The sequence below is a fragment of the Haemorhous mexicanus genome, chromosome 7 (genome assembly GCF_027477595.1).
Source record: "Haemorhous mexicanus isolate bHaeMex1 chromosome 7, bHaeMex1.pri, whole genome shotgun sequence".
NCBI classification, from domain to species: domain Eukaryota; kingdom Metazoa; phylum Chordata; class Aves; order Passeriformes; family Fringillidae; genus Haemorhous; species Haemorhous mexicanus.
This window is the reverse complement of record NC_082347.1, coordinates 18,033,371-18,059,985: the sequence shown is the minus strand read 5'-3', so window position 1 is coordinate 18,059,985 and position 26,615 is coordinate 18,033,371. Positions and strand designations below refer to the sequence as shown.

At 40.9% G+C, this 26,615-nt stretch overlaps 1 protein-coding gene across 3 annotated transcripts in view; it reads right to left on the bottom strand.

The window, feature by feature from the left end:
• Positions 1–754: 754 nt before the first annotated feature.
• The window catches only part of RASGEF1A (RasGEF domain family member 1A), a 50,161-nt gene continuing 24,300 nt past the window's right edge, over positions 755–26,615 (bottom strand). For all 3 annotated transcript variants that reach the window (XM_059851256.1, XM_059851257.1, XM_059851258.1), the window contains exons 2-13: positions 25,042–25,221; positions 18,683–18,811; positions 13,152–13,289; positions 9,608–9,829; positions 9,257–9,331; positions 8,922–9,014; positions 7,176–7,278; positions 6,812–6,891; positions 5,990–6,181; positions 4,762–4,885; positions 4,447–4,519; positions 755–3,425 (exon numbers count right to left, since the gene is read on the bottom strand). In XM_059851256.1, coding sequence (XP_059707239.1) covers positions 3,401–3,425; positions 4,447–4,519; positions 4,762–4,885; positions 5,990–6,181; positions 6,812–6,891; positions 7,176–7,278; positions 8,922–9,014; positions 9,257–9,331; positions 9,608–9,829; positions 13,152–13,289; positions 18,683–18,811; positions 25,042–25,221 — 1,434 coding nt within the window. In that variant the 3' untranslated portion in view covers positions 755–3,400. The remainder of the gene's footprint in view (positions 3,426–4,446; positions 4,520–4,761; positions 4,886–5,989; positions 6,182–6,811; positions 6,892–7,175; positions 7,279–8,921; positions 9,015–9,256; positions 9,332–9,607; positions 9,830–13,151; positions 13,290–18,682; positions 18,812–25,041; positions 25,222–26,615) is intronic.

The following is a 26,615-nucleotide window of genomic DNA, read 5'->3' as shown; positions in this document are numbered from 1 at the left end:
TCTTTTCTAATGAGCTGTGATAGCACTGTTCAGCTCTGCAAGTGTGGTGGGGGTGTCTGCTTACCAAAACCATTTCCCTAGAGAGTTTCCAACAGATCAGAAATGCTCAGGGGGACTTGCAGAGCTCCTGCATTTCCAAGATGTAGTTTTGTTTTCTTTTTCCAAGGCTTATACCCTTGAGGAAGGAGTGGCACTGGGGCAGAAAAGCTGGATTTTGTTCACAGCCCTGTGCTTGTGTGTTTCCCCTGTGCGGCCTTGCAGAAGGGGCTTTTTCAAGCAGGGCATGAAAAAGGACAGTGGTTGCAAGCAGAGGTGCTGGGGTGTTGAAATGCCAACAGAACCTTGCCACAGGAAACCCTGCAGTCTGCTGCAGCCAGCAAAGGTTCCTGTGCTCTGATGCTCAAAGGATAAATACAGGGGGGAAAATGAAATTCAGCTCTTATGACACAATAGGTTTTTACACAGTGGAACTGTTAAATGTTTCCATGGAGAGAACAAGAATATTCTGTAGCACAGACCCCATCAAATCCATAAAATACTACTAGAGAAAGAACATTAGAAGTGGCAGTATATTGTTGGCTTAGGGTTGCTCTTGCCTTTGTTGAAAGAAATTTAAATATTTTGTACTATAGCTGTTCAAGTCAGAAAGTGACCAGTTAGTTCATGGTGACCATATTGCCTTCCACACCTCATTCAGCCTCTGGCTTGTGCTTTGATACATTTGCAAGTGAAAAATAACTATGGAAAAAGTTAATCATGGTTGAAGCAATTTCTTTTTTTATTAATGCAAGCACATCCAGTCAAACACAGAATATCCTGCTTTATGGTACAGCTTTATATTTAGCATTTCAGCTCAGAATAGCAAAACACAGTATTTAAGGAATGTATCAAACTTGGGGAGGAAAATAAAAGGGAACCAATGTAGATACTGCATGGATTTCAAGTATATGCTTGGACTGATTGACCGGCGAAGTGCACACTCATGTGAAAGCTCTTTCGTACATTTACAGAAAGTGTTCTAAAACTGAATTTCAAATATATATTTTTTTCCTTAAATTTTAAGCATCCCTTTTAAACTTCAGTTACATAAACAAAGCTGATATACAATCCCTCGTATAGTGTCTGACAATGTTACTAGCTAGAACATCTCTGAAAGTGCAAAACACTGTAATAATACAGTATAAATATTCTTACTGGAATCCAGGGCTGAAGGCCAGTACTTCAGCACAGGAAAAATAGCAGCAGCTCATAAGAATTATCCCTTCCCCTTTCCTAGGCTGTTCTTGTTAACAGTTAGTATTCTACTTCTTCTTTCCTCGTGATGTAACTTGCTTTTGTTTCTCTTTGATGCCAATGCTATGGGAATAGCAAAATGTTGATTTTTCTCCCTTCCTTACATAACTTACTGCTCTAATTTTAAGCATTTGTCAATGGGGAAGTGAAAGAGGGAAAGCATTTTAATTTTTCACCGTGCTCCAGGGCCAATAAAGCAAATTTCTGGTAAGTGCTTGCAGATGCTGCATCAAACAGTGGCACTGCTCTTGGCTGTAGGCACTCAGGCAAGGAGAGTCTGCTGGGCTGGAATAAACCAGACCCTCAGCCCAGCAAGTCTTGCCCCTTCTTCAACAGAGGGCAGAATGAGATAAACACCATCCACCTAGAGCTGGCCATTTTTAGTAAGTCCTTGCAGAGGCCCTCTGCAAGGCTCTGTTAGGGAGGCTGTGACCACTGCCAGCTTCAGAGGGACTGTTTTGGTTGGTTTTTGTTTTTTGTGGTTTTTTTTTTTTTTAATGAACAAAAAAGAAAAAACAAACCAGTCTAATAATCTGGCTCAAGTTATTATCTTATATTCAGCCCTCAAGGCTTCAGAGGGAAAATTGCTGGAAAAGAAAAGTAGGCATTTGTGGGTAATAATTTGTTCATTAGACAAAATAGGCTTTAATCTGAGCCTGTTTTTCTTAACTCAGAGATCAGTTGACAAGAGTCCTAACTATATATTTTTTTTTTCTCCCTGGAAATGAATACCTTGAACTTAACAGCAGTTCTTCAGGTATTTAGATAGTCAAATTAGGTGTAAACTCAATACTAAAAGGAGAAATTAGAAATGGTAAGCAGTGGGTTTGCAGATCACCTCTGATTTTGGTACTGACCTGTTCAAAAGTTTGACTAATTTCTTGGAGTGTTTACCCTTAGATTTCAGTGGGTGCTGTCCCAGACAGGTAATCATGGCTTGCAGAAGACTAGAAAAGCTTACATTCCAAGTGTGTCTTTGTTTAATTGTCTGTAAGTGCAGACTGGACTTTTCAAAGGAACCAATGGAATTAAATGACCAATTCACAGCAATGAACTCTTATTAAGCTTTTTGGAAACTTTAGCCTTAACTTCAAATTGGACATCTGAGTTTACTTCCCCTTCCTCCCTGGCCCATGCTGATTTTTTGTTTTCCAAAGAGTCTTTTTAGAAAAGCATATTAGGCCTGTTTTGCAGAGATTATAATCTAGGTTAGACATTCTTCTCTTCAAACATAACAAAAAAAAAAAAAAATCCCTGATTTTTCAAAAGGAAAACACAAACTATTCTGACAGCCAGAATGTAAAGGATAGTTCCCAGAAGTATTAACACTTAGACATGTGTGCACCACCAGATGTGCACACACACATACTCACACACAAACACACAGACCCAGCAGTTACCCCCTCTCATCTCTTTAAATCACGTAACAAAAATAGGTTTGCTGCACCATCAGTGTTACAGGCAGGTATACTCTACTTCATGTGCCATAATTCTCCACTTTATTTAAAAAGTACATTGTAGCTGGTTTGGAGACATCCATATTTTTATTTCCCTTACTTCCAGCCCGGTCAGAAGGTACAACTACACAAGCTCAGTACCTTGTAAGGCACTATTTGCTGATGGAGGAGAGGAACAAACACTTGTGAACAATTCTGTGAACTATTCTGCTGATTTGAAGGAGACCCCTCATTTCAAAGCTAGGGAGACATACTGAGTGTTCTGTAGGATACTGGTCCAATGGGCTATTTAACCTGAACACTGGCTTCAGTTAGGATGTGTGTTGTAATTTGTATTTGTTTTGGTGGAAGTAATAAAAAATAAAAATTTGGATGCTGATAGAATAAGATACCATCTCCCATGATACATTTCATCTCTGAGAACAGGGCCCTGCCCTTATATTTAAAATAAAAAACCAAAACCCTTCAGTAAGTGCCTTAAGGTTGACATGTGAAATATTTACCACATTTTATTTCATAAAAGTTACTGTATGTACAAAACAGACCTCATCCAGTGAGGTCTTTCTTAGCTCAGTCCAAGTCTTTCATTCAGGTTGTAAAAACATGTCCATTAGATGTGCTTTGAAGTCTGCAAATCTGATCCAAACTTCTCAGGCTCTATTAAGCAGAGTTGTCCTAAAAGACAAAGCAATTAAAAAAAAAAAAATTATCTTTTCTATCACAACAAAAAGATCTATTGCCAAAAATGAAAACCTATCTGGCATCACTGGCTGACAGCCTCTCTTCAAGGGATAGATTTTCAGCTGCTAGAAACTGGAATAAACCTGTGCATTTCAGTAGAGATGCTGACATTAAATGAGATGAAAATTTAACTTGCATAACATTACCTCAGGCCCTTAGGATCAGCTCAGGTGTGTGACATATGGTCTGTGTCTGTCATCCCAAACTACTGCAGGCTGAGCAGTGCTGGGTTTAATGCAAGGTGCATTGATGGGGGCTGGAAGTGAAAAGCTCATGGGGACATCCTAGGAAATGCTGGGATCAGTGGGAAACTGGGTCTTGTCTGGGACAATGCAGTCCTGATGTGCCCTGACAGAGCTCAGGGCATGCAGGCTGTGTTCATCCCCTGTCTGGTACAGATGTGTCAGATCTTCATGTTTAGCACAATTCACAAACCTCTCTGCCTTGGTTCAGTGTTGGAAAAATTCTAATTAATTGATCTCATTGTGTACAGGGGAGTGGTGCTTCCCATTCTCAGGAGGATGAGGAGTCTTTGAGGCTTTATCCCTTAGGGTAGGCTGACAATTACCATATTCCTAGAAATTTTCATCTTTTTATGTGATTTGAAAGAGCATAGCTATGATGAGAGTACTTTCTTAGTATCTCTATAGGTTCATTCCCCCGAGAAAATCATGTCTGAACACTACTACAAATGCAGATTATTTTACTGTATTTGATAGCCTAAATAAAGGATATTATTTTTCACAGCCCCACCAGTGATCTTGCAGCCTCAACAGATCTGGCTGGAAAAGCTGTATCAAAATCCAAGTCCCGCAGAAATTTTTTCAGATTTAAATTCTGAAGGAAAAAGAACTTTATGGTTTTAAGCGGGGTATGCAAATAGGACTGTAGAAGCAGTTGGTTACATGCCTCTGTGTGTCTGCAGAAAGACTCATGTTCTGAGGAAGCTTCATACCTGAGTGTTTTCCAGCTGTCTTTTTCCATGTGGTTTTCTGGACCTTCACTTTCAAAGGATGCAATGAACAGAGCTGGTAAAAAAAAGTAGCAACAATCAGACACATGAGTTCTTTACCCGAGGGAAAAATCTAAGGATTACAATACAGCAGATCCATCCTTCATTATGAAATTTGTTCTCATCAGAAGCAGGAAAGTGATAACACTTAGAAAATTACTAACAAAATATGGTGTTGCATGCATGTATTTTTCATCTGCATCTTTTGTATTTTAACACGTAGAAAGACTCACTATAATGTTCAACAAAGGATTTTACCTTCTTCGCTATAAATAGGTGCTGTGAGTAGATAGGTCTGGATTTTCTTGTCTTTTTCAAAAGGACACTCAACCTGCTTCCATGTCAGGAAATCATGAATCTGTCTTGAAATTTCCCAGAACTTCTGCATGAAGTGATTAAAAGAGTATTATTAAAATAGAATTTGTTTTCTGTGAAATATTAGTTCATTTGTATTTCAAAGCTTCTCAGTCTTATGCTTTATGCTGCTTTTCTTATTGTCCCTTACTCAGACTTAGATGGAATTGGTCACAGCACCAGCCTGACAGAATTCAAGAGCTCAGGCACATGGTGTGACTCTTGGGGTGATGCTGTGCAGGGCTGGGAGTTGGGCTTGGTGATCCCTGTGGGTCCCTTCCAACTCTGCATATTCTGAGATTCCTTGCTATGCTCTCTTCTTATGGCTCCCCTCATTTCCCTCTCTTGCTGCTAGTTCCTCATCTGCTGCCAGCCTCAAGTTCAGGACAGTGTTATCTCAGCCCACCATCTGATCTTTTGCCTTCAATTTTTTTCATCATCAACCTTTCCTTCTTATCTAATAGTGCCTCTTTTCTGTGTGGAGTGTCTAAACTCCTGTGGCTGGAACTGGACAGTAAATAGTTTATTTGCTTTAATTCTTACATTTCCAAACTTCAGTTTAAATGAAATGTGACATATCTGATCTTCTCATAAAGCACCCTTTAAATCTGGGAAATCACAGTAACATATAGAAACATTTAGATATCCTTTCCTTCCTAGGATTTTAAGAAATCTGTAATTACTCAGGGCTTGCCCTGTATCTTCTGTGTGCCCCCCTCCACTTAGACAGCCTTAATGATGACATTAAAATTTTGTCAAGAAGTTCTTTTGACAGACTGTGGTTGCTTGGACGTGCATGTTTATTAACTGGGGAGAGAACCCAGAAGCTGTAGAACCTCCCTTGCAGACCTGATAAACACCATTGCAGCCGGCCAAACTGAGGAGGTGAAATCAGCTAAGGCTGATGACTCAGGCTGAAGTGACCTGTTAAATTTGATCAGATATGATGGCTTGCTGCCACAGAAAAGCAACTGCTGGCTTTCCCAGAATTTGATCCAAATCCACTCCCCTGGCTACGACAGCACTTGGCGTGAGCCACGCAGGCACTGAGGGAATGGGTGATGCGCCGAGGCCAAGCTGCAGTGCAGCAGCTTGGAGTGGCAGAGCAGTCTGGGCAGCAGCAGGGTCCCACCTTGAAGTTGATCTGCCCGTTGGGCAGGCGGTTGGTGTGGATCTTGTGCAGGAAGTAGATGTCCTTGATGAAGAGGTTGAAGACGGGGATGACGATCTTCTCGCGGCTGCTGTGGGCGCCCTGCGAGCGCTGCGCCGCTCCCTGCAGCGCCGTGCGGTAGTTGCAGAAGTTGCTGGATGGGTCCATGTGGTGCTGTTTTTATAGAGGGGGGGAAAGGCAGAAAAGTAATACATGTTTCTAAGAATTAAAAGCTTTGATCTAGCCATCGGAGTTTATTCTTTGTAACTTCATTTGGTGCCTATTTAAATTTTGAAGGCAGGGTACCTTTATACTGATCAGGTCTGGGTGCAGGTTTTTATAACTTCTACCTTGCTTGGAAGGAGGGCTCTGTACTGGCTTTGCATCTGTTCCATGAATAAAGCAGACCGAAAGGAAATCATAAATGAGTCTCTGGGGGGAAAAACAAAGTTCTCCTTTGCTGTCACCTCCGTTTCTGATGGTGGCTTCAATCAGGTTTTGTTTCCATGCAGGTCTCCACTAGGTGGAGTCCTCCAATTAGTTTTAAGGGCAGCGTTCACTGGAGTGGAAACTCCCTCGGAATTAAACTGGCAAAAAATACTCTGGGAATAAATAATCTAGAGAGCTGGCATCCACTTTTCATTGCAGACAAGTAGTGAGTTTGAAATGCAGGAAACACTCTCATAATGTTTATGTGCTGGTGACCACTGACAGAGGTGCCTGCTCTTTGACACAGTAGCTAGCAGAGGTTTGGATGAAACAATTTGGTGAATTTCTATATAGAAGTCAAAACTTTATACATACCTCTAAAACATCAAATTTGGCTGTTTTAACCTTGGACCAGGTTTTCTTTAACCGTGCCACAGGGCTCAAGTTCATGCCAGCTGAATACAGGGAGAGAGGAGACAAAGAAACAACTGAGTTGAAAAAAATACTGGGCCAATATAACTAGGCTTATATATCAACACCACACATTCTGGGAGGTGTCTCAGCCTGACAAGCAGAAGCTGCAGCTAAAGCTCACCCACCCACACATGAATCTGTCACTGGCAGACACTGTCCCTGGCGAAGTGTGCGTGCTCATGTGGTCGGCCAATTCAGGGCAAGTGTGAGCACAGGCAGGCTGGGAAATGGAGTGCCTTTTGCCATCTGTGCTAAGGATACTCACAGATAATAGCCATCATTGAGTTGAAGTTTCCAATGTTGAAGCATTCTCTTGCCACATCAATGAAAAATTCCACCATTCTTGTACGCTGCTTTTTCTTTACAACCTGGAGAAAAACCCAAGAAGGAAGGGATGGTCTGAATTTTGGATAGGATGTCCAGCCAAAGGCACTGGAGCAGGTTCAGTGAAACTTTGTCCAGCTAATTCTTAATATAGGCCTCAGTATTTCTTGTTAAGATTAATTTTTAATAAAACAGCAGAAATATTTCGGGCAACTACCAATTACTTGTGTAGTTCTGAGGGAGTGCACATCTTTGTTTATACAAAGAAGTCCATGTCTTGGGCAATTCTGCATAAACAAGCTGGACACTTTCAGCAATTTCCTGTTACTGAAAAAGGAAGATAACATGACACTGCTATCAGAATATATGCAAAATGTTTAAACCTCTCAAGAAGGGGGGAAGCATCAGACAGACTTCAAGTCAGAGGCATGGAACCTAAATGTGAGAGAAAGCAACTGCCACATCCTGCTTTTCTGGTTCTGCTGCATGTACTCCTAAATGACCTGTTGAGAGCAGGCAGTGAGGATGAACAAATACACAAATTCCCACCCACACAAATGTGCACAGGATCAAGCAACTGACACTGAGCATCTCATCTGCAAATTCTTTTACAAACTGCAAGCAAAATTAATTATTGCCTGGATTGCATTCATTCATGAAAATATTTTCCCTGTTTAAACCTAAAAATTCTCTCTGGCTTATATAGAAATGGCTCCTAAGCAGTGACTGCAGAATCTCTGACCTAAGTACTTAAGTTTCTGTCATATCAAAATAAAATGGTTCAGTAGTCAAAGGTCTGGCTTAGCCCTCAGTGTGCTAAAACCTTTCTTTGATGGCTTCCTAAATGTATGAACCCTACCAGCCAGCTCTGGAAGAGTCTTGGTGTGCCTCTGCAATACATTTCTGAGAGCAGGAAATCTTAAGAGATTAGGATCAGTACATTGGACTTCATGAAAATGCAGCAGGCATTGGGATTTCCATGGAAGGGCTGCTGACCAAGCAGGAATAAGGAAAAACATTCCAATTGGCTAGAACAGAAATTAATAGAAATCTAAAAAATCATAATAAGAAGCTAAAAAGAGAACACACATGGTAAAAAAAAAAAAAAAGGTTTCTGGAGCAGGACGTCTTCCATTTCTTTGCCTATTATATGACAGAAGTAACCTCTAAGTAAGGTTATTCCTCCTCTCTTACTTTTTTAAACTTTCCAGTAGTACACTTTCTTTCCAGACTTTAAAGAAAGCTTATTCTTGATTTTTCTACAATGAATGTTGTATAAATAAAATGAATGAATAGAAATTTAACAATTAATATATCACAGTGCTAATGTTATCGAAATGCAGTGGAAGGACAGCTGTTTCTTGGTAAATCTGCTTTTAAAGAGGAGTATTTTTAAGAATCTTTTGCTGTATTTAAAAAAAATATAAATCCTAAAGAGCTCCCAACTCAGTCCACACAAGTTCCATTTCACTGCATGACTAATGCAGCTGCACAAAATTAAGGAATATATGCAAAGTCAAACATAGCCTTGAACTCTCAATCCTATGAGCATGCAAATAATTTAATGCTTGAATAATGCTATTATCTTTAATTGCAGTGCTAATGTTTAAATCTCATTTAGACCACTGCTTGCCTCTTGTCCTTAAGGCAGGATCCCTTTGCTATCTTGTTTTCTAGGCACACCTACCCGACAAATCTCTGTAGCCACCAGCATGCTGAGACAATTGAACCAATTGTCATAGGCCTCCAAATTATAGGTTTTGGTCACATCACTTCGGCACTGTAAGAGAACAGGTCACCTGTTAAACCTCTCCTGTAGCATTAAAAAGTCAAAGTTTACCAAAGGATAAGCTTCCTTTTCATATCTTGACAAAATCTTGTTGTACGTGTTTTAAGGCATGAGCTTAATGAAGCTTAGGAAATGTCAGTCTTTCTTGCACAGGGTATGCTCAAATTATGGAGTTATTATTCTTTACCCTGGTTCATCTATGTTTCTTTTTTTCTCTGTACACCTTTTTGTACCTTGTGATTATCCAGGGAGTCCATGTGGCTGACAATCTGCATCAGATCCTCTGGATAAATGTTGCTCACCCTTTCCTGTGTTTGGAGAGAGGAGAGATTGTCATTGTACAGACAAAGAGAGAATTCTGTAAAAAAAAAAAATCAAAGTTAGGAGAACATTTAGGTAACTTCATCTTCCTAGAGCGAGGTGCTTTTATCAGTGTACCTAACTGGTCTTGTTCATTACTTGACTTGGTGTTCTTTTATTAAAGCACTGGAGGCTCTCAGTGAAGCCATAGCCAAATTCACATTGATGAGTATCTTAATATTTAGTAAACAGAAACCACAAGTCTCCACCCCAGTCAGTCTCACCAGCTCGATGTAGGTCAGCTGCTGTGCCAGGATCAGAGGGTCACAGCACACACTCAGGATGTCCTTCTGGGTTGACTGGGGCTTGGTTTTGAGGATGGTGCCCTTGTCAGTGACAGGCTGACGGAATTTCTCTCTGATTTCCTGGTATTGGCTCCGTGCAGAAAGGGCCATCAGGAGATTCTGTGTCATCTGGCTAATGATCTTTTTCACTGTTCCATTTTCCTAAGCAGAAGGGAGAAACAACAACTGCTGAAAACCTTTAGCTACTGCAGACATGGATCACCAGAGAATTTCTGCCTGGGAAAAATAAATGCCTATTATCCATTTTCTTTCATCTTTTCTGAGCTGATCGTTCTGTGACAAATGACCTTGTCCTAAATACCCACACAACTCCATAATGACACTGCTCTGCCTGCCTGCCTTCCCAGCTCTGCTTTGCTTGGCTGGCTGGTCTGCTCCTTTGGGGAGTGCCCCATTTCAAAGGCATCCATGCCAGCAGCTGGAGTGGGCATGTGAAAGGTGCTGAAGCTGCTTGCACAAGGCTTCCTGGAACCTCTGTGCACCAAGGGCCAAAAGCTCTCGTCCTGATCAGACCCACTGATGAATCCAGTCTGTCTAGCCCAAGAAGAATCCAGGGAATTCACATAATGTCCAGGAATATACCCCTAAAATATCCTAACTTAGCTTTGAACAGCAAGTATCCAAATATTTATATAAGAGCACAATATACATCATGTTCTCAGACAACTAAAATGCCTTTCCTGTTTATCGTGTGCAGATTTTAAATGTAAGATTTGTAAGGATTCATTGGAAGGTAAAGCCACAGGAACACAATCCATCTGCTCACTGTTTTGACATCTAAGGTGATTTTTTTTTTCTTCCATTGTGTCCTATAGACATTTCTCTGAGATCACCCCAAAGAGCTAACTTGATTGCTTTCCTACTCCTTGATCCTGTCTGCTACTGCTTTAAGTGACCCAGGTTTCTTCTGCTGCTAGGAAAATTAATTCAACCAGACAGTCCTTTTCCTCACAGAATCGTTCTCTTGCTTTCATGCAAATTACTTTTCTTGAAGTTACCCACAAGGTTCACTTGTGCCAGTCCTCACTAGACAGAACTGCAATGAATCTGTGACCATTCTAAGGAGCCACTACTGTGCAGTGATGACTGAAATTATGCAGCAGATGCGAGAGATGACTACCAAATACTTGTATATTGCCTGTTATAATTAAGCACTAATGGTGTCAGAATGGTGCTTTACAAGGCAATAATCTGACTCCCAAGTGAAATCAAATGAAAAGCTGAAGGCAGTGTAGCTCATCTTGAGGCTGGACTACTGCTGAACAGCAGCTGTCTGGAGTCATTTCTGATACTGTGCTACAAGTGTTCAGAAATGCCAAGGGAGCCTGATGGAGGGGGCTAAAACAAAGCAGAATTCTCCTCTCTTATGCTGAGCTTTCCACTGTGAATGGTTTGCCTTCAGCCACTGTGCCTGGCTTGCCCACGTGTCTGGGAGGAAGCAGACCTGCTGACAGAATTGCAGAAAATGACACTTTAAGATGGGTGAGGGTATTGCAGATATTATGTAAAAGTGAGGAAAGAGACAAGAAAAGCTATGGCTAACTTAAGCTATTATGCATTTATTAGCATCCTAAGGCTTAGACAGTTGTCCTTAAGAGTTTTCGCAGCTTCCTTTCATTACTAGTTTTACCCTAATTTTCCCTACAGCTTTGGAAGGTAAGTCAATGACTGTACAATGACTTGTACCTGTTTGAGTTAATTTTAACTAACTTTGGGGTGCAGTCCTGGCTGTAGCTTTAGCTATTTGGTATGCTGCTATCACCAGGACAACACCTGACTGCTTTGTGTGAGTTCTCAGGTGACTTTCTACTTTTATGTATGAAGAATAGTGTCCTAAGGGGATTTGAAAAAGCTTTAAAATACAAAATAAACCCCCAACCTTTACCATAATTCCATGCTGAAACATAATTGAATGTGCTAACAAAAACTTAGAGTGAGAGCTGCTTTTTGTCAGTGTCAAATTAGTGTTTCCTAGGGGTCAGATGAAGCACAGCTCTCCATTGATGAACTTTGATTAGCCTTGTTAAGGGGGTAAATGAGGTGGTGCTGTAATTAATGGATGCCATCAGATGCCTCAGACACCACAGCATGCAGCCATTCCACCAAGATGGGTTTTTCTCAAATGACCATTATTAATACAAAAGAGAGGGAAGGAAGAGGGAGAAAGAAAGGGCACAACTCTTTTCTAGTTCAAAGTAACAGACAAATTAAATACTAAGACAGAGATGTAAATAAACCTCTGCCAAGCCCCTTTTCACAGTGCTGTCTCTGCCAGCATCCACCCCTTGGCCCTTGTCTCCAAGGAGAAGAGAAGGCTGTAGTCCTATTTCCTCTTCCCCTCCTCCTGAGGCACTGACATTCTCATCCAGCACCCACGTCAACGTCTTTGCTGATGCAACAAAACTGATGTACTTCCTTCACCTCCCTCTGCTGTCCTAGCCCTGACTCATGCCCTGCTGTCAAACCTGTTGTTCTTCATTTTCTCTCTACTTGAATCAACAAAAGCACATGATACAACTGTCTTCCTGGTTCCTCCTAATTGTTCCCAAAAATATCTTGAAGTTGTGGGTTTGAAAACAACAAGAAGCTTCTACTTCTACAGAAGTAAGACTTCACATTTGTACGAGCACTTTACAACTAATTCTCTTGTGGTTCTTGATTATCCTCTTCCTTCTGTCTATTGCTGCTAACAGAGACTTTCTCAATGAACAAAAAGTGTAGGCTTTGTGAATGTTGGGAAAGAGCCAAAACTAACCAACAACCTCCCTCCCCTGGCCCCCTCCAAAAGATTAACACCCCTTGTTTTATTCTAATTCACTTTCTCTGTTTGCTTTAGAAGGCTTCTTCAAGGCTTAGTTTTCTCCACAGGCTAGAAACTCAGAGCTGTTAATACTGGTGAGGGACTAGCTAGCAGAGCTCAAAGATAACTTCTTTGTGGGAATACTGTGCCTGTCACCTGAAACATTGCAATAAGCCAGCTGCTTTTTATTGTTAGAAGCTGGGAATGAGCTGCTAAATAATAAACACCTCCACCTAGGCCAAGAGTACATGGGATACAACTAGCTGGTGTGTCGTGCAGAACTCAGACATACAGAGCAGTGACAATGCACAAAGGATTGTAATGTACAAAGCATGGCCTGTAATTTGTTATTAAATCCTCTTGAGCCATTCTAGGTACTGTTCTTTCTCCTTCTGCACCACGGTCATTTTTCATATTGCCAGGACTATTTTCACTCTTCTTGTTCTTACATGTGGTGATTAGATGTAGACAGTTCCTGCTAATGGACCATTAAGTCCATCAGGCAGCCCATGTCCTGTGGTTACCCTGACAACTCAGGAGCTGCTGCTGTAGTTCATTTAGGAAATACTGCCTGCAGGATTGTAGGGAACGTGGCACACTTCATGGAACAGTTGACAAATACTGCTTTAGCACTTAACCTTTTTTTTCCCCTCCCACCCCTACCTCATCACATTGTGTGATCCTGTGAGCAATCTCCTTCAACTCTTTCATGGATTTTTCATCTTGGAAATCATAGGGGAAAGTTTCAGTCCATTCCTTCAGGAGCTGAATGATTTTGGCAGCGAAGGATTTTAGTTTTGCCTAGAAAGAAACAATGAGTTGATTACCGACCACAGACCTGTTTGACTGCAGATTAATTGGTTGATAAAAGTTCACAGAAATCTAGAGACACCCTTGAAAATACTTTGCATTAATAGTAGGTGATGGGGACAAAAAAAAGAACAAATTTAACTGTGCACTAGATTCCTAAATAGTATCATTCAGCCTCCTTTCATGGTGATGTCTCTTACCAAACACTGGGAAGACATTTTCAAGGTGAGTTGTATAAAACCAGGAGGATGACAGAACAGCTCAAGTGACTTGTTTAACTGAAGTCCGTGGGGTTTAAGCTGATTTCTGCCATCTGAGGGAGCAGTACTGCAGTGTTTGAATTCAAATGTGTACAAACTGCTGTACTCTACCAACAGCGTTCACGAGAAACATTCCCGAAGACATTTCAGTTCTATAGCATTTATCAGACAATCCAGGCTGAGCTGTATATGAAATAAATGAATGACAGGAAAGATGTGTGTGTTCTCTCCATGACATCTCAATCAAAACAGACTTTGACAATGAAAGGTATTGGCTTCTGTTCAAAAAGCTATCAACTACAAAAAGGGCAGGCACAGAATTTTTCTTTTGTTGTTGTTTTTTTGGGTACCTGTGAATCTTCTAAGGTTTTTCATCAGTTAGGCCTGAATTGGGTGCCCATTACTCCCCTCTCCATTGCATCAATGGACAGCAGCATCAACACATCCAAGGGAGAAGTCTTGTAAAATTGGGAGTGTGAGTGCTAAGAGCACTTGTAACCAACAAGAAGAATCAAACTTTAATTTAAGCTATATTTATCCTCCTCCCCAGCTTGTGATGCGCAGAGGAAAAAGAGGAAGCTTTGTTTGTGTTCCCTGCCCAGCTGTGTAAGTGCAGGGGTCCCTGAAGGCAGCAGCTCCCTGTCCCCTTTGGGGACAGGAGGGCACTCAGCATGGCAGTGCCACCTCAGGAAACTGCTGTAAGCCAAACCGAGAAAGTCTCCAATACTGGTAGCAGCTCCTGCCAAAACAGCATCTCATCATGGGATGCCCCAGTTTATCTAATCAAAACCAAAGGTCAATGAAATTAATCTGGTTTTGTTTTGCTTTTTTTTTTTAAATATCTCACCATTGTATAGTCAATTATATTAATAATCATTGATAAAGAACTTTGAAGTTAAACCATGCACCCTTGTATCCTCAATCTGACAATTAGCCAGTGCCTCCTTCTAAGTCCAGAGGGAATTTTCTTGGGTTGTTTTGGTTTTTTTAAGACCTGCAAACTGCTAGCATGCATTTCCTACCTGTTTTTATTGACAGCATTTAATTGATGCTGCTAATTAGATAAACACAGAATAGCTGCATAGGGAGGGCAAAACCAAAACACCCCCACTCTTTCTGGCAGCAGTGGGCATTCCTGCAAAGCAGGGTCTGTCAGTGCCTCTGGTGTGCAGCTTCAAGCTATTTCTCAACAGTGTGGGACAGAGCTCCAGATTATAGCTGCCTGTCCTCCAAACTCCCACTGTCATCTGCCTTGGAGAAAAGACAATTTATACTTATTTGCCAGGAAATGCATGGAGCCTGACATTATTAAAAGAATAATCTGTAGGTGGTGATGGGTGATTAATTAGCCAGGGAGTGCACTTCCATTCAATTAAAGTGAACAGGTATGTGCCAACTCTACTTTTGTTTACCAAAAGCTGCTACAGAACTGTTTTTTAGTATTAATCATTTTGACTATCCTTTCTTTTTAATTTTTGGAACTGAAAAAGGAGTGGTGAGGGCAGAAAGGTTTAAAAAATCTCACCTTGGGCCATGGCAAGCCATCCCCATGTGAACACTCAGTTCATAAAGAATTTATGGGTTGTCTAGACTGACCCCAGCAGCTGAAGAGACTAAATCAGTCATAGCTGATGCTTTTTTAATGCTGGTGTGTGTAAGATTGCTCCTTAAAGACCAGGAGCCCACTGAAGAGGTAGCATTAGCTGTCATGATTTGAAGTAGGTGCAGCATAACACCAGGCTGTATTTCATCAGTTTTTTTAGGCTCTGATAAAGAAGGAAAAGGTTTGAAGGAGAAAAATGAAGCTTTGTGCTTGTAGTACTCAGCCAAATTACCCCAAATTATACTCCATGTACAGTAAATCAGTTAAAACACAGTGATTTATCAGCACTGACTTCACATCTCTTGTATCTATTTTTGTTATGGTTTGCCCTCTTCATATGGCAAGCCAGGAATGTTGCAATACAGACTGCACTTCTCAGGTTTAAAAAAGCTTCATGTTTCATCAGATGCTTTTTAACACTCATGAAAATAAGGTGTACACTTCCTGGGAGCAATGCTAGAAGGCCTCAGTGCAGCAGAGCAAGGGATTTCTGTCTCCTGTGCACTCTGATGGAGCCACAGCAGCGTGCCAGGCTCGGTGCACGTGGTAGCCCAGATGGAAACCTCACAGATCTGGGGGCAGCAGCACAGCTTCCTTTCTGCCATGGCTGCAATAAACCTACCAGCCTGCTTTTCTCCAGTCCTGCTCCAGACATGAGCCTCCCCTGGTGAGGCCTGGCAGAGTTCTCTGGAGTCCATGGGAATACTTCTCCCCCAAATATTTCTTTGAGAAAAATAACTCTATCAATTTAAGTGTTCTGTGGATTGACCCTGTTCTCTACAAGACAAGACAGGACTGAAAAACAACTCCCAGTTAGAAAGGAGGGCAATAGGAAAGATTTAATGGCAATGACCTGGTTATACATACTTCTACATTTTTAGTTTTAAAAAGGAGGACTTACTGGCAAAAAAAACCCCAGAGGAAATAGTTACTTTTGAAGGGATTATATATTCCTTCAAAATATATACAGGCAAAACAAACTTAGTACAAAATAACTTCTATGTTCTCTTTTTATTTCTTACTACTTTAACTCGAGATATGTAAAATACTCAAGCTGCAGAAAAATTGTACCACAGGTCTAACAACAGGGGTTTTATCCACTCAATAATACTATGCAAGTGATTTTTCCCTGGTAATCTTGTTTGAGACTTTCCAATTTCTAATGCACTTATGGAGAGTTAAATTTTTTCCTTTATGGTCAATCTTAACTACTGACTTGTATGTTATAATTGATGTCTTATACTGCGATATTCTTGCTTTTTATGAGTAGTTAAAAGGACTCTAAGCAGACTCCAAGACACCCCAGAGTGTTTTTCTTTGCAATCCACTTTTTCTGGGTTGTATTTCTGTAGAACTCTTTGGCTAGCCAGTAATGTCAAAACCAACAGAATTATAAGCATTGTGATGTGTAACCTCCAAACCTGCTTGCTTGCCACTTTTTCAGCTCACATGATAGCCAGGCACCAAGTTGCCCAGCTTATCTTAAGAGATTTGCATAAGCACACTCGATCAGAGATGCTTTAACTGCTTTTTGTCAGCCATTTCCTGCTTTGCAGCCACTTAATTAGAAGGTGCTGGTAGCTGATGATACCTTAATGGATTATGACTGTGAATACTTGAGAGTATCTTGAGTGAAGAGTTTGTATGCTGTATGTGAAATGAGATTTTTATTTGTTGCCATGTAGAAAAACAAATGTTGGCAAATGCCTGTGGCCAAACTATTCTGTAAAACACACAGGTGCTTGCAGTAGAGGGCAATAAAGCAGTAATTTGAGAGGAATGTCAGAAGCTCATGCAGGGTTTTCCAAGAAGTTTGTGTTTAGAAGGCATGAAAATTTTGCAGCTTACATTAAGGAGGTAGGAAGGGATCAAGGGCATAACAGAAAGGGCAGCCAGAAAAGCATGTAAATTACAGCCACCTCCCAGAAGTGATTTATTGTCACCCTGCTGCTTGCTGGTTTCCTGCAGGCCCATGTCCAAGGTGTAAGAGTGTGGGGGTTTGCAGTATGAGCTGCTCTGTTTTACAGTGGGGTGTGATGCTATTTCATTTCTATTAGGAAGCCAGGACTTTTTAACAAGTCTGCTGAGAAGCCACAGTAATATTACTTCACAATTCCCACTGTATCTCTAAACAGCCAGCTGATTTAGTCCCCAGAGATGGCCTTAATTTGAAAATCTCTGAAGGGCATTGCTATTCACAAAAGTTTCATCTTGCATCCAATTCAGTTTAAATCCAAGTATTTCACAGATGTATTTGGACACTTTCTATTCACTGCAGTCTTTCCCTGCATAGGTCCACAGCTCAGATTGACTCATTCTGTATTTCTGATGGTCCTGGCACCTTTTAGAGGTTCCCATCTCTGTTGTTTAGTTATGTGTTGCTGAGGAACCCTTACAACTTACAGAGCAGAGTTTGCTCAGTCACAAATTAAGTTTGGCAGTGGTGCTAGGGACAATTATCACCCCTGAGTGCAAAACTGGATGCAGTGGTTCTGGCACCTTACATCCCTGACCCTTGGTTTCCCCAGCTCCTACAGGATGAGCTATGCAGATATTTGGAGAGCAGATCAGGGGACTGACCTGGATGAAAGTCACTTGGCACCATGGTTAGTTTGTCCTGTGGAGCAATGTTGTGACATTAATAAGAGGATGCACATCAGGAATAGTCTGGGAGAAAAAGCCCTTAGGTCAGTATTGCTGATAAAAACTCTTTATTGACAAACCAGAGCTGCCTCTCGTGCTCCTCGCTCAGAGTGCTGATACACCAAGGAGAAAACAGAATGGGGCTACTAACGTGCTGAAGATCAGGAATGGGAGCATGCAATGTCTCATCAGGGAAGAAAGGTTCCAAAACATGCCCAGGATTTGAACAATTTAGGTCTTTACTTGTTGGTACCTTCCTATTTCTGTCACTCTTATTTGCTGCCCAGCTTGGACTTTTCTGGAACTTCAATTTCAAATAATTGAAAAAATCTTCCAATACACACTTTACAAGTGGTGACACATTTACAAATGGATGTAAGTTTGGTTTAAGTGATTGTAATAAAACATGTCAGTGCAGGTCACCATTTTAAATAAGTGCATCTCAATTTTTGTGAGAGGTAGCTCTGATTTACTGCTATACTGAGTTAAACACCCCAGCAGTAACCTGCAGCAGAGGTTACTGTTAACTCTGATAGGATGGTGAGGCTGAATGGAGAAAGGGATTTTCTTGGATCTGATTTTCCTTACTTGGTGAAAGCTCAAAAGTGCAAACCAGCTGCTGGGCAGCTTTCATGGCACACACACACTGCTCCACTGACCTGCAGCTGCCTGGTAGGGCAGGACATAACCCCAGAAAATGTGGCCAGCAGATGAAATAAAGGTACTTCAAAGAACAAGACCCAAGTATAAATGCATCCAGCAACAAATGCCAATTACAATTTTGTATTATTCTATATCAGTCTATTTAGCTTTACAATGAGGAGAGAGTGGAAAACGACAGCACCACAAGTAACTGAGGGACACAATGGTCCATTTACCTTTTCTACCTCAGTCCCCACTTCCAGCTGCTGCTTCTGTTTAATGCAGATCTGCCCCACTTTAGCCAGGAGCTCGTGTGGGTGAATGAAGACTCGTGAGCTCAATAGGAAAGTGAAGATGTAAGTTCTCTGTGGAAGGAGAAAAAAGAAAGGAAAACAAAAAGTTGAAAAGCTTTAGCAAAACTAATGTGTCTTCCTTGGAAAAACTAATCTGTAAACAATGAATGTAACTGTGCTTCATTTAAAATTTCTGTAATTTTTCCCGTCTCCAGAGAAATGCAGGTCTTTTCTAGCTCTGTTGAAAGAAAATGCTATAGGCTTCAAGGCTCTTAACTGTGGGGTTTTCCAATTATCAAATGGTTTCCTTTTAAAATGCCAGACTCAGTGTGCTTAATTAGTCATCACTTACCAAAGCCACAAATGAAATACATCTAATGAAGGGTGTTATGACTCTTAAACACCACTATTTAATGCTGCTTGGCTTCTTCAAGAGTGATTGTTTCTCACTGAGCTGCAGAAAACTGCTTCATGTATATTCCAAACCACAGCTGTAATTTCTTCATGTATGGGATTTTCACTTCTTTCTCCCCACAATCACTGACAAAAGTTTTCACTTAGTTTGGAGGCACAAGACAATAATTTAGTTTTAAGCTTGACTTCATTTATTTGGGGTTTGTTTCAGAGTCTTTTGAATATGAACACTGCTAATAAATACCAACAATGAGGATGTCTCATTAGAAATAGCCTCTCCATTGTAATTCCAAAGCTGTGATGCACTGCCTGGTACTCGGGACAAGTATCCATTGTACCATATTCTGGATTGTTTAATTGAAGTGAGGATGATTTTTTGTCCTAGTCTTGGTCCAGTGCTTGAAGCTGGGCTGCTGCATTGGACTGTAACTGCCTGACTAATGACAGTAGCACCTCATAAGTACTTCCATTTTTCCCTTAGGCTTTCTGGTAAAATTTGGAGTTGGGAAATTACAGGGGATCTCCTTGACATTGTATTTCAATTAACCTTTGTTATGTTTGAAATAAGCACTGTTACTTTTTCCATGTTTTAGTAATGTGACTTTGCAGGACACAGCCAAGTGTATTTAAATAGTCAGGGTGAGCTTGTACCACCTTGGGCTGGGCAAGTCAATTAAGACAGTTAAAATCTTAGGACCAGGTGTCTAAAATATGGTATCTCTACTATCTGCTACCAAATTCTGCTGCCTGCAGTCTCTAAAACAAGCTTATAATTAAACAAGAATGGTATCTTTATGACCCCAAAGTGGTTATGTGGCATCTCTCTTTAATCAGAGTAAAATGTGCTATTAATGAAAAATGTTTTCACTTCTCTAGTACTCAGCATGGTCTATAATACAAATTTAGCACTAATCACCAAATATCAGGGAAAAAGGAATTTTTTAAAAACATAATAAATAACACTAACCAAAAGTCACAGTGTTCTGGGAGTGAACGAAAAGTATAATAGATTAAACTCATATCTAAACACACAACTCTGTCCTTCTGAAGGAAGCTAATGAAAGTACAGGATGTACAATGTGGTACAGCACAGGCATTTAAAATGCTCATTCTGATTTGAAGATCTTGTTTTTTCTGAGGTTCATGTAGTGCATTAGGAACAGCATCAATTCTGGCCCATCAAAGCCAGAGCTCAGCTGCAGTCTTTGCCTTGTGTGTTGTTTATGGATGGAGGAAGAGAGGAGCTGAAGGGCTAACTGGATGGACACTTTGGGTCAGGCTCCTGAGTGCTCCCACTGATGCCTACAGAGGATTCCCCTCTCACAGTCGAGCTCCTGGTGACCTTGAGCAGCTGGGCAGGGCAGTGACAGGACACTGACAGCAAGGCCTCCCTCCCTAATGGCAAACATCCCCCACAAGTGTACATCTGGAAATCTAAGAAATTAGGCTTCTGTTTCATATCTCATGTCTCTGCAGAACTTCAGAGTTTATTTTTACATTTACAGTGACCAAAAACTCGAAGAACAATTCTGTAAAAACCTGTGGTAGTGCATGTGATGTGTAATGGGCACTAAAATTAGGCTGAAAAGCTAACCTGGTTCACTTGGTTGTGTTATGGGACAACATATCAGATCCTTTATTCCTGTGCTTCTGAGAGTGATTCCTAAACTGACGTGTTCCCTACTCAGAATGAAAGCAACAGAACAAACTGTGTTGGGTTGTGAGATTTGGGGTGTGTGTGTCTTTAACTATGCCTACTTATCCTCTGTTTCACTTTCCATCTATCTCATGTGTTCATTGTTGTCCCTGAACTTAAAACTGCGAGTCTGGACTATGTGGAACAGGAATTTAGCTGTTGGGTGAGTCAGCTGTCACTGGGTTGTGTGAAATTTTTATTTTTGCACTGAAGACTTGAAGCAGCCCTCACTTTTTCCTGTGTTTTGCATTTGAGAGATGAGATGGGTGGGGAGGAGAAAAAAAAGGACGTGACATTCTGATCCCTTCCCCACATTCTTGCTTTGGGAGTTGAGAGGGCCTGGCTGAAAGATGTCTGTGTGTGCCAGCAGCAGAGAACCACAACTTCAGCCACACTGCCCTGGCAGTGACCTTTGCTCTGATAAGCTGGAACACATTGTTTTTAGCAAAGATGTAATTTTGCTTCTCACAGTAATTCTAGAGTTGGCCTCCTTGGTGGAAGTGTGTGTGATGTGGCACAGTGTCTGTCCAGAGGGACTCTGAGAAAGGGCCACTCACAGCATCACTTTCCTGCTGTCACCCAGCAAGAAAAGTGTCACGTGATCTGTGCTGTTATTTGGTTCCTTTGATAATGTTTTATAGGATGTTCATAAAAGTTTTGAACTGGCAGAAAGCAGGAAGATACAGGCCATGACAGTGTGTACTTTCCATTTTAGGCTTGCTGATGTGTCTCTGTAATCAGTAATTGGACCCATGAAATGCTTTTTCAGACAACACCAAACTTTTAGGTTTCAGAAACAAGTTATCAATCCTTCTGGAATCCATCTGCTCTATTTTTATTCCATTTTTTAAAAGTCATTTAACTGGAACTAGGTTCATTACTTTGGGAAACAAAATTGCTCCATTGTGGCCAATCAAGATATGCTGGTTTACACCATACTGGTATTGAATTGAGGGGGCTTTGATACTTTTATTACTGACACAGACAAGGACTACAATTAACCAAATTACAGCAGTACTGACCCCCCATTTCCTTGCCTCTCTGCTAGTAGCCACTCCTTATCCAATAAAGAAATTTCAGACTGAACTAAGCCAGGCATTTCAGCTTAGTGCTATGTCTCAGGGGCTAGAACACAGTTTTTTTGGATAGTAAAGATTTCATACTAATTAGTATTTCATACTAATGTCATATGTACAGAGGCTAAATGCTATAACCGTGTAAAAACCTACAGCTTCTCAGGCAGTCCTCTAGCCATGAAGGGGATGGTTTGGAGAAGGAAATTTAGCTCTGAAGCTAGCTAGTTTGATAAAGAATGATTAAAAAATGCTCCCATAAGCTATAAGAGTGAAAGTTAAGCTCCATTTATCCTAAAAGTGACAGGTATTTGGGAGGGGAGGCAAAAAAAAATCCTTTCTGCAGTTGGGAGAATGTAAGTAGACACAAAAGGGGCTTGTGCTTTGCAAGAGAATAAGAAGCCAGATTCCTTTAGTGCCTAAAGTTGTTGCTAAGAGATGAGCTGAATTATATTAAAAAAAAGAAGAGTGTGAGTGCACAAGACTAAAGAAGGAATTGTTACTCTCTGACCCAAGAATGCACTGATGACTTCTCGAGGCGGGGGAAAAAAAATAATTTCTCTGTGTGCACTCACTGCTCATTCTGGAACTTTGTGTTTGTGAAATATTTTCTTCAAATATTTTCTTGCTTGGGCACAAGGGTTGCAGACTGGTACATTCCATTCCTAACCTCCTGAACTCCTGTGTCTCATGAGCATACATTTCCCTATGTGCAGAGCGAGTCCTCGCACACAAACAAGACTCAAAAGAGCAGCACACTAATGCAGGCACTTATCTTTCCTGTCCTCCCTTGTCTGTCTTGTGCTCTGCCAACATGGCAAACACATTTTTGTTCTGCCTGTGTAACCAGCACGGAAGGACACTGTGTGTTTGCTCTCTCCCCCACTCCCTTTTTCTCTGCCCAGAAGGTTACTGTGATCAATGTGCAGGCAGGCAGCAATGCCTTCCAGCACTGGGCTCAAATGTAGCCATCAGAAAACTTGGATGAGTACTGCAACTTACCACTGTGTCACTCTGAAAGAAGGTAACCCCTGCTCTCATACTGCCACTAGCTTCTCTGGGTGATACCTTGCTGCCTTTCTTTGGATGAGTAGCCAGAGAGTTAAGACTAAGAGGTTTTGATACTTCTCTCTTGAACATAGAGGACTGGCTACTCTTCTGACAGGACATCAGCTTAAATGGCTACCCCCAACCCTCTGTGGCAACTCCCTAAAACCACAAATGAGCATGAAATGAAGTATAAACGTGTAACTGAAGGGAAATAGAAAACTTGGGTTTGACGATAGCTCGAATACAGCTTCTTCTTTATGTTGTTCAGAGCTTATTTGTCTACTCATTTTATAATTTACCCTTTCACCTAAATTGGGTGATCTGGTTTAACTAAAGGTATGTGTTGTGCTGTAGAGGAGATGAATGTGGTTGAATGCTGTTGTCCATCTGTCTCCCCCTGGAGTTACCTGTGACTGCTCCTGTTGGATGTTCAGCTGTGAGCCTGCAGCCTATTTAAACTGCAGCCTGCAGGGTGGGGTCCATGGCTGCATGGTTTGTAATGCACTCTTGCATGGGATATGAAGGGAAAGCACCGCAGAAACTAGCAGCATTCCAAAGTAAGTTGTGGACCCCGTACACCCCTTACTCACTTTCTAGAACCATTTTCAGAGTAGCTGTGTTTATAAATAGATTTTATGTTGCAAGGTTCTATAAGATATGTTCATTAGCAGCTACTTTAAAAACTTTGCTACACTTCTGAAATACAAGTAGCAAGTAACAAGATTCATGTATCAGAGCAAAGAGAAGGAACAGACTCCTTGGATTATCCTAAAGCTATTCATTCCACTGTTATACCACACCAGCTCTACCCACTAGTTTCTTCTGTGCATCTGTTCTACAATATGTATTTGGGGCTGTGGAATGGAGATTTAATGTCTAACAATGGTTATCCCTCTGAGTCTTAGAAAGGATTTGGTACTGGCAGCACAAGTGTATGTTAGCCTATTTAAATATAAGGTTTAGGATTACTTTTGAACTGGAATAGTAAACCATGCTTGTTTTGCTTTTTTAATCCTATACTGATGATTGATGGCAATTCTGCACATTCCCACTGAACTCTCACATGGAGGGTCCCTTTTTGTGGATGATGATTGTGAGGATGTGTGGTGTTATTTGTGGGACCTTGGAGGGACTTTTTTGTGATTTAAATGAGACCACAATAAAACATTCTTCACAAATTAGACTGAGAAACATACAAGATATAGCATGGCCCACTACAATAAACATTAAGTTTGGTATACAAGTTAATAGTGACTGCAGTTTCCAGCTCCCTTGTTAGTTTTTCAAAGTGCTGGGATACTTCAGTAATAGCTGCTGCTTTTTCAGAGCTCAAATAGAATACAAGTTATATAGACCTCTGATCTTTGGCCACTTGTTCCAATAGTATCTTTCATTAATGGACAAAAAGAGTAATTTAAAGTGATAAAGTGGTATCTTAATATCCTAGGTTCAAATTCTTACTGCATACCCTAGAGTTCTATATAGGTAGTATTCACTTTGAGGACTGCACAGAGGATGTTCAGCCAGTTGCAAAATCATTTTCAGGCTCGAGAACATACATTATTACAGCACTGGCCCATTAAAATGTCTTTAGAAAGAGAATATTTTAATTAAAATCTATTTTGGGTTGCGATTTTTTTTTCTGATGGCCTAACTAGGATATGCATAGAAAATTAAGGGGAAAAATACTAGAGCTGTTTTCAGGTCTGCTTCCCTAGGTAAGACCTGGTTAGTAGTTAATCTTGGCTGCATTAGAGCTAAAGCAGCTTAGAACTATGAAAATTCTGTGGCTAATGCTGCTTTTAATTGGTTCTTAAGGCACTCATTTGAGTTCAAGATGGCTTTATCTTTCTAACAAGTGCTCTCATTTAGAAACAGAGAATATCCCTATTGAGCAACATCTTTAGTGAATGAATATTGCCAGTAAAATAAATACATCTTTAGCCTACATCTCACTCTTGAATCAGACAGAGGTAGAATTTCATGAGAGAGCAACAATTCAGATACCAATACAGTATGGGAGTACTAAACCATAGCAGTAAAAAAATCCCCTTGTGGTGGCTACTTACATCTGGGTAATAGTCCATGGTGGGCACCAGGCGCTCTATCAAGGCCTCCAGTGATCCAGAAACAAGGTTCCCATCCTGGTAAACAGGGTCCACACATCTCTCTCCCATGTCTGGCTGCACTTGCCCACTACAACTGGAACCAAGCATGCTGGAAAATATTGGTGTCTGGGGCATAGTTTCCTGCAGAAGGGCAAAGAAAGGGAGAGAGGGTTAAGCTTTCTTCTTCACCAGGATGTCTTATGTGTGGGTTTTACACAGGCATACATTAAACACAATTACAGATTTGACTGAAGGCAGCCTCAGCATTCAAGCTGAGTTCTGAATCCAAGCAGTCTGCAAGCTGGCTTTGGTGTTTGAAATGCACTTTAAACTATGTCTCTAAAGCTGTAGATGCATGAGCTGTAAGAATTTTCCTCACTGCACTTGATTTCTTCCTTCTCCCCAGTTTTTCCCTGGTTCTTTATGCATAAAACTAGACAGAGATGAAAATACAGAATGCTTTCTGAATTTCCAAGATACTGAAGTGGTGCCTTACTGAGCAAACAAACAAATACTAAGCCTTAAGGTTCCCATTTTTACGCATTTTGAAGTCGGATCTTTGGCCGAAATATTTCACTTGTGATGATAAATCCTTCACCACTTCTGTAGCTAGATGTAATCCAGGGCTCAGCACAAGGGCATCTTCTGCATGTAGACGTCACTGGAAACAGCAGGGGATATCCCGTGTGATCAAAACTGCCGGTTTTTTTTAAATATGTACATGAAACCAGGAACTGGGTGGAACTGTGACATACACTGTCATATACAAGCCTAATTTAAACAGTCTCTTTGGAGATCTTTGCTTAGGATACAAACCTGTTGTCGCAACACAAAAACCACACGGAGGTTTAGGGTTTGCACCTCCCTTCCCTTGGCCACAATTGTATCGCTGTACCGCAGCCTTTGAGTAAACTGTAGGGGGTTTCTTGTTTGTTTTAAATTTGCTACAGCTTAAATCTATGCAGAAGGCTAAACAAAACATCCTGCTGCTGTATGTAAAGGTTGAAAATGCTATTCAGCATCAAAACAGTTCCCCCTGGCTGCTGAAATAGTCAAGACTATTTAAGAGATCAAGTGCAAAGAAGGCAGCATTAACTCTTGAGCTGCTGTCTCACTGTCTCTGAAAGAGACAAGATATTGACATAGATGAAAAGCACTTATGTAGATGAAAAGGATTAGGCCATTATCGGCACCTTTAACCTGACAGCTGTTTCTAACTGCGCTCATCTCCCACACTTAAGTCTTCTCCTGAGCAATTTTTTAATGCAAGGCATATTCTTCCTCTCAAACTCTCCGAAGTCAGTCATTCATGTTTACAACTGGAATACAGAACCTTTTTTCTCCTCTTAGGCACTGATAAATGCTAGGCGCACTGTGAGGAAAAAATACCAGTATTAACAGAACTTGTTTATCAAAGTGACAGATTTACTTGTGTGACACTGATAAGTAGAACTGTTTGGTTGCTTTTACCAAAAGACCATTGCGTACATATGTGATAAGAGACATAAGGGAAGTGTAATTCCCTGTAAGATAAA